Here is a 13005-nt window from a genome sequence, read left to right on the forward strand (position 1 = left end):
CTCTCAATAATATTTATCACTTTCAAATTATATTTCCTCCATCACCTTTCTTCTTTCAATCCCTCACACCTCTTATCTCTCATTTTTTCTCCTGACGTCCCTTAGGTTCCCTACGTTTATCTATCTCCCTTGACCTATTTATTAATAATGCTCTAGGATTTGAATGTCTGCTTCTGTAACTGAGGAGGGTTCAATTTCCAATACTGCCAGTGATTTTTCTTTTGTGGTAGGACTGGAGCTTTTTTCCCTTTTGCAACCATAGATTTACCTATTTTATTTCCTGATTCTGTTTCAGTATAGAACAGGTTAAAAAAATGCAAATATCATACAGCAATACAAACCACAGCATTAACTTTCATTATGCTCATGTGAGTGTGGTTTTTAAGCAGACAGAAATGTTCAGTATCTGAAATGTTACACTAGTTAAAATAACTGGTGACAACTTCATCCAGATGGCTCCAAATGTGTGTGTGTGTGTGTGTGTGTGTGTGTGTGTGTGTGCGCAACTCGTTGTGATGTAGCTAATACCACTTCCCTAAACTTCTTAAAACAATGGTACACAAATATTTTAGGTTCATGAAATATCACTGTTTAATTATCTTTGCCAAACTGCGCAAAATAGAATTCCAATTCACTTTAGTTAGAAATAATTAAAAAAGATGCTAATTTTAAATACTGACGCTGATGCTTGCTCAACCTAATGAAATACTGCCTAGCAGATTTGTCCAATTTTGTTCTACCTATTCAACGTTATTATGGTTGCAGCTTTACCTCATCATAGTAATATTTAGAAGAATACAGTTTTACTCTGGTACTGCTGTTGTGGTGGTTTGATGAAGCTCTCCATGCTACTCTACACTGCACAAACCTCTTCATTTCTGAATATATACTGCACCCTACATCCATTTGAACCTGCTTATTGTATTCATGCCTATGTCTTCCTATACAGGTTACCCTCCACTGCTTCCACTTCCATCACCAAAGTGACTGTCTCTTGTTGCCTCCGAACAAGACGTATCAACTGAGCCCTTCTTTTAGTCATGTTATGTCATGTCATAAATTTCTCTTTTCCCCAATTCAGTTCAGTACTTCCTCAATTGTTATTAAACCAAACCATATAATTATCAGCATTCTCATATAGAACTGCATTTCAATAGCATCTATTCTCTTCTTGTCTGAACTGTTTATCGTCCATATTTCAGCTCTGTACACGGCTACACACCAAACAAACAATGTCAGGAAGGATGTTCTAATACTATCCAGTGTTAACAAATTCCTCTTTTCCACCAACACTTTCACACTACTTTATAGCTTCTCTACTTCATCCATCACCACCAAAAGCCATTGACTACTTTTAAGCCTCATTTCCTAATCCAATTCCCCAAGCATAGCACGAGTTAATCTGACTATATTCTATTGATACCATTTTGCTTTTGTTGATGATCATCTAATAAGCTCCATTCTGTTCAACTGTTCTCCCAAGCTCGTTCAGGGTGTATACATGGACAAGGAAAAAAAAAATCCCCAGATTTCCCGGTTGAAATACACTTTCTCCGGAGTGAAAATACGCTTTTTCTGTCTTAAGTGACACTACACTTTTCCTCGGCACTGTAAAAACTTACCAATTCTTAGAAAGTTTATGGTTTTCTACACAGACGTAGAATTTGCCAGCACTTTAGAAAACAAAACTCAGGGGGTGGGGGAACACATCTTGGAAAGATCTTTGATGTGCAGCAACATGTACGCTGCATTTTTTCGTGTTATGGAGGTATAAATTCGATTTCCACCAAACACTGCATGTTACTTTACGAAGCAATGAAATCGAGATTGCGACGCACCTTTGAAAGCCAGTCATAGCTCTTGTCACGTGATCTCACCAGTTGATGACAGCATAGGACGTGATGTAGTCAACCAATAGCAAGATTACTCTTAAGTAGAGCAAACGCACAAAAAAGAAAAGTTAATGGTTTAAATTAATATACATAGTGTTGCTACAAGAAAGACAAAGCTTTCAAAAATAATATTGGTCTCTAAGATTAATAAGCTGCAAGAGAAGCTAAGCTTCCACATATAATGCTGATATTTTTGCAAATGTTACACTTTAAGATACATCACACAAATGTGCCAGTAAATTTTTTTACTAGCGACGTAAATGTCTGATCATCTGGGCTCGAAATTCTTCTAGATGGTCATCCTCAAGGAGTTGATTTTTAAATGAGAGTCAAACGCTCTGAGATTTAAGAAATTCATCGTACATTCTCGCACATAGTTCATCTTGCGTAAAAGGAAATTTTCTTTAAAAGTAACACTTTTCACACTACCGTTCACAATATTTTCCCGTGACCTGTTAGAAATTGGTTCATTTCAGCAGTTGCCAGAGAGCGCCAGATAACAGGTGTCACCGTGCCTTCACAGCTATGATGATGCAGGAAGCCCGCATGTTCGTACGTGTAAAACATAAAAAGATCTCTTATTATGTCGTAAAAGAAACAAGACAACAAAGGACACTTCAAGAGCATCGGAATTTTGTGAACCATACTAAAATGCATAATTCGGCTTAAAGTGCACAATTCTATGTCCAGATCTGGATGTAAATTTTCTTGAGTACCAGTACTGCATTTCATATTTGGTTGTTTATTATGGCATAATGGCATACGAACTAGAAGATGGAAAACTTGCACTTGAAATGCAGCGAACAGTTAAAACTAGCCAACAGTGTGAAATTACACACTTCATTTCAAATAAATTGACTGCCTCAGCACAAAAGATTAATAAAACCAAATCTCTTTAGCATACTGACAAAAATAACTTCAGAATGAGATTTTCACTCTGCAGTGGAGTGTGTGCTGATATGAAACTTCCTGGCAGATTAAAACTGTGTGCCCGAGCGAGACTCGAACTCGGGACCTTTGCCTTTCGCGGGCAAGTGCTCTACCATCTGAGCTACCAAAGCACGGCTCACGCCTGGTACTCACAGCTTTACTTCTGCCAGTATCTCGTCTCCTACCTTCCAAACTTTACAGAAGCTCTCCTGCGAACCTTGCAGAACTAGCACTCCTGAAAGAAAGGATACTGCGGAGACATGGCTTAGCCACAGATGGTGGAGCACTTGCCCGCGAAAGGCAAAGGTCCCAAGTTCGAGTCTCGGTCGGGCACACAGTTTTAATCTGCCAGGAAGTTTCAAAAATAACTTCATTGTTCTGCAAGGCGATTAATGCTTGACTGTCAGAAAGGTGGAAATAAAACCTGAAAGTAACAACATATTTTAGCCTTCTGTAATTATGCGAATGTATTTTAATGCATTTGGTAGCTCAGGGCCACAGAAATCTGTTTTGTTTTTATTTAATGTGAGAGCAATAAACGAAGAAGAAACAGCAAAATCACTGGAGACTACCCACCTCCCCACTACAACTCAGACTGCTCTGTGCATAAGGTCCGGATCTACGATATTTCCGAACCGTAGCACCCAGCCACACATCTGTAGCCAGAAGTGGGAGAAGGTACTACTCATACGTGACTCACCGGCGCATGCGCAAGAGCTCAACCGCAACTGCTCAAATGAATCTAATGTAAACAGCTGTCACGCCACGCTCATCGGAGGCAATTTGTTGTTAGGAAGCACTACATATTCTTCCTAAAGCCTTTGACACATTTTTGTTGGTACACATTTGTATGAGCACTGTATTTTGTTGTTGTATATGGCGCATTTCCTTTGCGACTTAAGTTTTATTTTCATTTTTTTTTCTCTTGTTCACGTTTGTTGCTGCAGTATTATTCTGCAGAAGCGGGATACAGTAATATCCTTTGTTAGAGTATAGGTTCTTACCAGTCAAAATCACAAAAAATTTAACTGGTAACTAAAACAATGAAAATTCGCAAGTTTTTCCCAGTTTTCTACAAGACAAAAAAATTCCTGGGTTTTTCCCAGATCGTATACACCCTCTCTTTGCTACTCTGACAGAATTACATTGTCACACATGAACCACACAGCATTTATTTCTCTCCCTGAATTTTCATTTCATTTCCAAATTTCTTTGTGCTTTCCTTCACAGCTTTCTCAACGTACATACTAAATAACATTAAAGATAGGCTACAACCCTGTCTCACTTCTCCACTTCTATTTTCCTTTCGTGTACTTCAACTCATAATTGTAGTCTGACACTGTAAAAAACTTTTCACCAATTGTATTTTATACCTGCTACCTACAAAACTTCAAAGTATGTAGTCCAGTCAACACTGTCGAAAGCTTACTTTAAATTTAAAATTATATAAATTTTGGTTTGCCTTTCTTCAAACTACCTCTTATGACAAGATGCAATGTCAGTAATGCATTCAGTGTTTCGAAATAATCCCCAGAGCCAAAATAATTGTTCCAGAGGTTGACTTCTACAAATTTTTCCATTCTACTGCAAAAAAATGTGTGTTAAGTGTTTTACAACTATGCCTTCTTAAACTACTATGGTTTTCTATCAACGCGTACAGATAAGTTTTCCATGAATAGTCATAACTTTTTAAGTCATCTGAACGAATAGGACTTTCCATACTTGAAGAAAAAAAAAAAAAAGTGTTAAATGCCTGGAAGAAAGGAAGTCAACACAACTGCAGGGAAAATAACAATAACACGCCTCTTCATTTAAAATGTAAAGGAACGTTTGTATAAACTCTGATACTGTGCCAGAGAAATAGATCCTGGGTCTGAAAAAGATAAATTGAAAAGAAATACTCCCCTGAAAGTCTTATGTCATTTGGCACACAAATATGACTAGTTTTACAGATATTTAAAAAATGTTACCCATTATGTTCAAATCCTGTATATATTGTATTGCCTATGAAGTACTTACTTCGGTACTAGCTGCCTGTAGCGATCATAGCCTATTGTATTCTTCCCATAATCAATTTGTTTCTGCCTCCTAGCTAGAATTTCAGGGTCATTTTCATACTCAACTGGCTTCTTCTCTTTACGAGGTGTCGTAGCATTGCTGCTGCGACCACTGCTACTACTGCTTGCAGATGGATCCCTGGAAATGAGGAAAGGTTGATATTATTACAGTACATCATGCAACAAACTGCGTCAGCTGTTAAACAGAAATCCTGGACCAATACACATGAAGAGTATAAGGGAAAAGCAATCAAAGTTTACTTTTGGTGAAATATGAGATCCTGGTAGTAATGGATTCCATGCTTGTAGCACTACATTCATGAAGCTTCATACGAGGAAAAAACCACACGTAGCCCTTAAGAAATCAGCATTAACAAAAAAGTAACTAGGGGAAAACAAGTACTCTGAGAAGTGGAAAAACAGCCAGAGTCCACAAGCATTTTAAATGAGAGTAATTCTGTACAATCTGAGGACAGTTTATTGTTTTAAATATTGGTCAGCTTGTTTACATACCTATGCATTATTGTGGCTTGTATTTTTACTGGTAGCAAACTGCATTATTGTTCAATGAAGTATTTGCCTGTGAAATGAGGAAGACCACGGGAACCCGAAGAACATAGTAACCTCAGAGATCACTCTTATTCCTGTGAGGTACATTAACAGAAGGACAAAAGGTTACTGAAATTCTAGTTTGTTACAATGCCTCCAAGAGTGTTCACAGGTTAAAAAATCAGAATATGTTAACAATCAAGAAATATCTTTCTACTGATGGTTATGCTCATACTGACTTAGTGAGGAACATTCTACTTGACCCATAAGAAACGACACCTGAGGCTGCTGAAAATTTAACGAACCATATCAGTTCGCTGCAAGGCTATCCTTCTCCCTACAGCCCTCATGATGTATCTAAAATTTATATACCTGAAAAATGAATTATAATATTGCACCAAGAGACATTTCCAGTATTTTCTCATTTGTTAAGAATTTTATCAGAATACGTGACAATATTATGATAAAAGATTGCTACACACCATCACTTCTGAATTAGACAACACACACACACACACACACACACACACACACACACACACACACAGGCACAGGCACACGACCACATCTCTGGATATATTGTCATTATTCCTGGATTTTTTGCTTTTTGATTTTGCCTTATCAGGATATATTTCAGACAAAATTTAATATTGCTTTTGGGTAACTCACGTCAGATACTTGCTCCGCTTGCAATGAATTCAAAGTAAAAAAGCAGTTTCTTCTTGCAAGGAAACTTAAATACACTGTGATCAAAAGTAGCCGGACACCCCTAAAAACAAATGTTTTTCGTATTAGGTGCATTGTGCTGCCATTAACTGCTGGGTACTCCATATCAGTGACCTCAGTAGCCATTAGACATAGTGAGAGAGCAGAATGGGGCACTCCGCAGAACTCACGGACTTCTAACATGGTCAGGTGATTGGGAGTCACTTGTGTCATACGCCTGTATGTGAGATTCCCACACTACTAAACATCCTTAGGTCCAATGTTTCCAATGTGATAGTGAATTGAAGTGAAAACATGAAGGGACACATACAGCACAAAACTGTACAGGCGGACCTCGTCTGTTGACTGACATGAGACCGCTGACAGTTGAAGAGGGTCATAATGTGTAATACACAGACATCTATACAGACCATCAAACAAGAATTGCAAATTGCATCAGGATCCGCTGCAAGTACTATGAAAGTTAGGAGGGAGGTGAGAAAACTTGGATTTCATGGTCGATTGGCTGCTCATAAGCCACATGTCATGCCAGTAAATGCCAAATGATGCCTTGCTTCGTGTAAAGAGCATAAATATTGGACGACTGAACAATGGGAAAACATTGTGTAGAGTGATGAATCATGATACACAATGCAGCGATCCCATGGAAGGGTGTGGGTAAGGCGAATGCCCATGGACTTCATCTGCCAGAGTGCATAGTTCCAACAGTAAAACTCAGAGACGGTGGTGTTATGCTGTGGTCATGTTTTTCAATGAGGGGGCTTGCACCCCTTGTTGTTTTGCATGGCACTATCACAGCACAGGCTTACATTGATGTTTTAAGCACCTTCATGTTTCCCAATGTCGAAAAGCAGTTCAGGGATGGCAACTGCATCTTTCAACACGATCAAGCACCTGTTCATAATGCACAGCCTGTGGTGGAGTGGTTACATGACAATAACATCCCTGTAATGGACTAGCCTGCACAGAGTCCTGACCTGAACCCTATAGAACACCTTTGAGATGTTTTGGAATGCCGACGTCGTGCCACGCCTCACCGACCAACATCGATACCTCTCTTCAGTGCAGTACTCTGTGTAGAATAGGCTGTCATTCCCCAAGAAACCTTCCAGCACCTGACTGAACGTATGCCTGCAAGAGTGGAAGCTGTCTTCAAGGCTAAGGGTGGGCCAACACCATATTGAATTCCAGCATTACCGATGGAGGGCGCCATGAAGTCTTAAGTCATTTTCAGCCAGGTGTCCAGATACTTTTGATCATATAGTGTAGCAGTAGTGCAAAAGAAGTTAATGAAGAAACTAAGTGGCTGTAAGCTCTTGATTTATTACATAAGCAAAAGCTTTAAGTTTTTTACCAAGGAAAAACGTGAAGCCAAAATTAAATGTAGGCAAAATGATGAAAATGGGGCAATATGAATAGCTTTCATGAAAAATCTTCCGGTACCTAATATTACCTATAATGATGTATACTGCAAGTGACAACTGTCTTTTTTACACTTTTAATGTGCATGTTTTCACTTCCAGAGAAGTATACTTTTATACCTATGATGAGACCATAGCCAAAAACGGAGCTGATGAAGTGTTGTTTGACTTCTGCTTTTATATTCTGGGCTCTTCAAGTTCAACATTTGCACTTCTTACCCTTGCCAGAATAAAAATTGTGATTATTCACCTCATCCATGCTATGGTTCATAACTACAACAGATCTGAATCAAGGTACCTTTCCCATTGGAGGGCACAGTACATGGAATGGGACAAAGATACGGGTTTCATAAATCAGAAAGCTCACATTTAATCAACCAGCAACTGGAATGAGCAAATGAAAAGATGCTGCGTAAAACCAAGCCCCTTCCATGTCATCGAATGTTTCCAAGACAGGTTCAAGTACAGAATACAGAAAGAAATGTCCAATGAAGGTAAGACAAATATGAGAAATGGTAGTTGCCAGAACTTGTTCTACAACCACAACAGTCACACTACTTACAATGACTCCCAGGAGTCCTATGTTATTGGTGGTGTTTACATTTTTCTACGACAAATAGCTATGTATAATGTAATACATTCTATAAAGTAAATAGACTGTGGTTGTTTTGTTTACAGACATGTGTGCCTTGACGAATGCTTGCCTTGACTTTTCACTGTTAATTAACAGGACCCAATAACACGACACTGCTAGAAAATATTAAAAAGTTGACCTTGATTCTTTACCTCTTGCACCTTTCACATTTAAGGGAAATATCCAAGCCTTGTTGAAATGCAGAACCTATTCAGAAGAATAATCTGTATGATGTCTTGAAACTGTATATTTCTAGGGATTGTATCCGATTATTCAATGTTGAATAAATATTATTACTATTATTATTATTATTATAAAATAGATGGGTCACACTCAGTTAAGAGTATGGAGCTGAAGAATTTTAGGAAATGTGTAAGAAATTCATTAATCCAAAACTGTTTTTGTATCCTGGAAGTATTCTATAAGCATAGTTTCTAATTACAGATTAATTATATCACAACTGGAAGCCAGGATGAAGTACAACAATGTGTATTATAGATAGATTGATACCCACCATGTAGAGGAGACAAGTTGCAGACAGTCACAACGGAAAGATTGCTACATATTTAAGCTTTTGGCCAAAAGGGCTTCTTCTGAAATAGAAAACACACACATTCACACAAGCACCACTCACATTCATGCGTGCACTGTGTCTGACCGCTGCATATATGTGTATGTGTGTGTGTGTGTGTGTTCTACTTCAGAAGGAGGCCTTTTGGCCGAAAGCTTAAAAGTATAGCAGCCTTTCCGATTGGTGACTCAATGTCTCCTGTATGTCGTGATTTGCAATCTATCCTTTTCGAAATATTGTTAGATTAATGATATATGTATTCATTGTTTATTTTTGCATGTGCATTTATAGACATTGCTTAAGCAAGCTTTATACTTGTGCAAATGTTTTGTTTTTAGGGAATAAAATCAAGCCACTTCTCTTATAATTTCTCGCACTGTCTATCTCTTCCATTTCAAGTATATCTATATGATGCCTTCTTCCTCGTATGCGAGCATAAACCCATGGGAACAACAGCACTTGTGAACACATTGCCTAACTGTTCACACAGTCTGCTACGCAACCACTTCTTTGTTTGGCAATTTGTGCTATGTTGATTGTGATGAAATTGTGACAGAAACAGAAGGAAGTGGCTGTGAATAAAATAGTTTCGCAATAAAAGAGGTACCATGTGCGAGAAATATAACGTGACAGCAATGTTTTATTTGCAAATTTCAGAAGAATATTGTAGCAAGATTTTGACTTTTTGCTTGGAAAATAGTGAGTATCTCTGTTGGATTGTTATGCAAGACTGCTATGCTTAATGTATTGTCTGCAGCTACAAGGCAGACAATAATATTCTGTTACCTAATAACCAGCAACTGTCCTACCCATTTCAGATATTTATTTCACATTTTAAAACAAATGCAATTCAGTGATTATTCCTGAAACTGCAAAACACTTAAGGAATGTTCTTAAACAGGCATTTGAAGGTTGAATGGCTTTCACTGAATAATTTTATTTTAGACAAAAAATTGTTTTCAAAACTTCAACAAAAAATGATAATAGCTTAACATCCATGGACGTAACAAATTCGAGAATGGCAGAAACCACTACAAATTATGTCTTGTTATCAAATGTGAATATTTTGCTTCCTCCTCCATTTCAATTTCTAATAGTCTGTTGATCTATTCCACCTGTGTCATCTTTTTCAGTTGTTCTGATGGCAGACTCCTCAACTATTATGCTTTAAGTCAGCAAAGCACGAATATTTGTCCACAGTTTTTTCATGCACATTACATAAATTTGTAGGATGTTTCTTCTGGTTGTCTGCTTCGAGCCTTATTTTATTCTTTGTAATACTTTGCAGAGACTTATTCTTAGTTTCTATTAAGTCAAGCACATAGTTAGAACTCAAGCAACTGCATCTCAAATAATTGTTCAAATAATCTATGAAAGCAGACTTCCATATTACTTTTCTTTTCTGTTATCTGTACATGTTATACACTACTGGCCATTAAAACTGCTACACCACGAAGATGACGTGCTACAGACGTGAAATTTAACTGACAGGAAGAAGATGCTGTAATATGCAAATGATTAGCTTTTCAGAGCATTCACACAAGGTTGGCGCCGCTGGTGACACCTACAACATGCTTGTTTGCATTGACGGCACTTTGAACAGTGGACGTTACTTTTCAGATGTGTTACGACCCGTGGCTCTACCCTTCACTCGATCCCTGCGAAACCCTACATTTCAGCAGGATAATGCACGACCGAATGTTGCAGGTCCTGTACGGGCCTTTCTGGATACAGAAAATGTTTGACTGCTGCCCTGGCCAGCACATTCTCCAGATCTCTCACCAATTGAAAACGTCTGGTCAGTGGTGGCTGAGCAACTGGCTCGTCACAATGCGCCAGTCAACTACTCTTGAACTGTGGTATCGTGTTGAAGCTGCATGGGCAGCTGTACCTATACACGTCATCCAAGCTCTGTTTGACTCAATGCCCAGGCGTATTAAGGGACTGATTCCTCAGGATCTATGCACCCAAATTGCGTGAAAATGTAATCACATCTAAGTTATAGTATAATATATTTATCCAATGAATATCCATTTATCATCTGCATGTAGCAATTTTAATGGCTAGTAGTGTAAATCAAAGCCCCCACCTCATTTTCTGTTTCCAAATTATGAATAACCTCAGGTATTACTGTAGGGATTTTGATATGGTTTTCATTAACAGATAGACTGATTCATAAGTAAGCTTTATGTATATCACCACTTATTACAAACAAATCGTCTGGCCGTAGGTAGTAAGTGCTACCCCAGTGAAGTCAGTGCAGGTCATTAGCCACCTATGAATTTCAATGTACTTTCTTTAAGAGCCACCAGCCATCATTGCACATAATGCACCTTAAAATATAACAACATAGAACACAATGAAACACACATGGCCACCAGCAGCCTGTCATCTGCTAAACAATGAAACCCATTCCCATCAAATACAGGAAGTAATTTGCCAAAAGGCCCACCTTTCATTTAAAACAATTTCGGTGTGCATACTTGCAGTCCTATAATTGCTGTTTGCCTCAGTTGGGAAAGTCTCACAACATATACGGTAGGGATTGGTCGGTTTACATACAGTACAATAACAGGAGAAAGAAAGAGCCAGAAGAATGACAGAAGGACAACCAACAATACTATGGACAATGTACAGGAAAAGATAACCACAAAGAAAAGCAAGAAACTGGTAGAAGGGGTAAAAACAAGAGAGCAAGTGACCATGGCTGGGTGACCACGAGAATAAAAAGGAAAACCCAGCCACTCTGTAACACATTAAAATATCCCCCCTAAAAGAATTAGAGTGGAGAACACAAAGGGACAAAGGACATGAACTAAACCTTATATAGAATGATAAAACCCACTGGCATGTATAAAACGTACAACTAAATTAGCCGACGAGGCTTTGTCAGCTAAAATTAATGGCAACGAGTCCCGTAACTGAAGACTCCGCCGCAGGGCAGACAAAGGAGGACAACTCACCAAGATATGGGCCACTGTCAGCCAGGTGCCGTACCTACACTTAGGTGGGTCATCATAGCCCTGTGTCAGCCAAGTGTGGCCAATGCAGAGCCAGCAGAGAACCACAGCGTCTCTGCAAGAGGCCCGCATGGAGGACTGCCACAAATTTGCAGTCTCCTTAATGGCACGCAGTTTGTTGTGCGTGCTGAGGTTATGCCACTTTGTCTCCCAAATCCGCAAAACCCTGCAGCATAGTGCTGAATGCAAGTCAACTGCAGAGAAGCCGATCTCCACAAGTGGTTTCCGTGTAGCCTGTTTGGCCAGCCTGTCGGCAAGTGCATTGGCTGGATTCCGATGTTACCTGGGGTCCAGACGAACACCACTGAACGACTGGACCGTTTCAGGGCATAGATGGACTACTGGATGGTCGCTACCAAAGGATGACGAGGGTAGCACAGGTGAATAGCTTGTAGGCTGCTCAAGGAGTCAGTACACAGAGGAAATTACTCTCCAGGGCATGAACGGATGTGCTCAAGAGCATGAGAAATATCCACCAGCTTGGCAACGAAAACACTGCGGCCAGCGGGCAAGGAACGCTGTTTAATATGTCCTCCATGGACGTACACGAAGCTGACGTGAGCATCAGGCATCTACCCATTGGTGTAAACCACTTCGTGGCCTTGGTACATGTCAAGAATCGAGAGGACGTGGCAGCGGAGAACCTTGGAGTTAAATGATTCCTTAGGGCCATTGGCAAGGTCCAGGCGAACCCATGGTCTAGATGTACACAATGGAGGTGTACGTGTCTGGACCTCAAGTATAGGTGGTAAAGTCAAGGTCTCCAGTTTGGAAAAAAGGGATCGGACACAAACTGAATTTGGAAGCCCAGAGCTGGGTCGCCGATGCCGAAGATGAACTGCCTGGTGTGGGAAAAGGAGATGGTGATTCGGATGTGCAGGAGAACTACAAACATGTGCAACATAACTGGCCAGCATTTGTGCACGCCTAACCTGCAACAGAGGAACTCCGACTTCCACAAGGTCGCTGTTCAACAGACTTATCCCAAAAGCTCCTGCTGCTAGGTGAACACCACAGTGGTTCACTGGGCCGAGTAAACAACACTGAGGGCGCCACCTGACCATAAACATGACTCCCATAGTCAAGGTGGGATTGAACAAGTGCCCTGCAGAGCTGCAGCAGCATAGAGCAATCTGTACCCCAGTTGGTGTTGCTTAGGCAGCGGAGGGCATTGAGGTGCTGCCAGCACTTTCGCTTAAGCTGAT

General features: G+C 39.7%; 1 protein-coding gene across 2 annotated transcripts in view; it reads right to left on the reverse strand.

The window, feature by feature from the left end:
• The window catches only part of LOC126267128 (uncharacterized), a 58411-nt gene that overhangs the window by 21391 nt on the left and 24015 nt on the right, over nucleotides 1-13005 (reverse strand). For both annotated transcript variants that reach the window (XR_007548961.1, XM_049972050.1), the window contains exon 3: nucleotides 4842-5018. Coding sequence is in view for 1 of the 2 variants with exons in the window: in XM_049972050.1 (XP_049828007.1) it covers nucleotides 4842-5018 (177 nt within the window). In the remaining variant the exon portion in view is untranslated. The remainder of the gene's footprint in view (nucleotides 1-4841; nucleotides 5019-13005) is intronic.

This window comes from Schistocerca gregaria, chromosome 4, assembly GCF_023897955.1.
Source record: "Schistocerca gregaria isolate iqSchGreg1 chromosome 4, iqSchGreg1.2, whole genome shotgun sequence".
In the NCBI taxonomy this organism is placed as follows: Eukaryota; Metazoa; Arthropoda; class Insecta; order Orthoptera; family Acrididae; genus Schistocerca; species Schistocerca gregaria.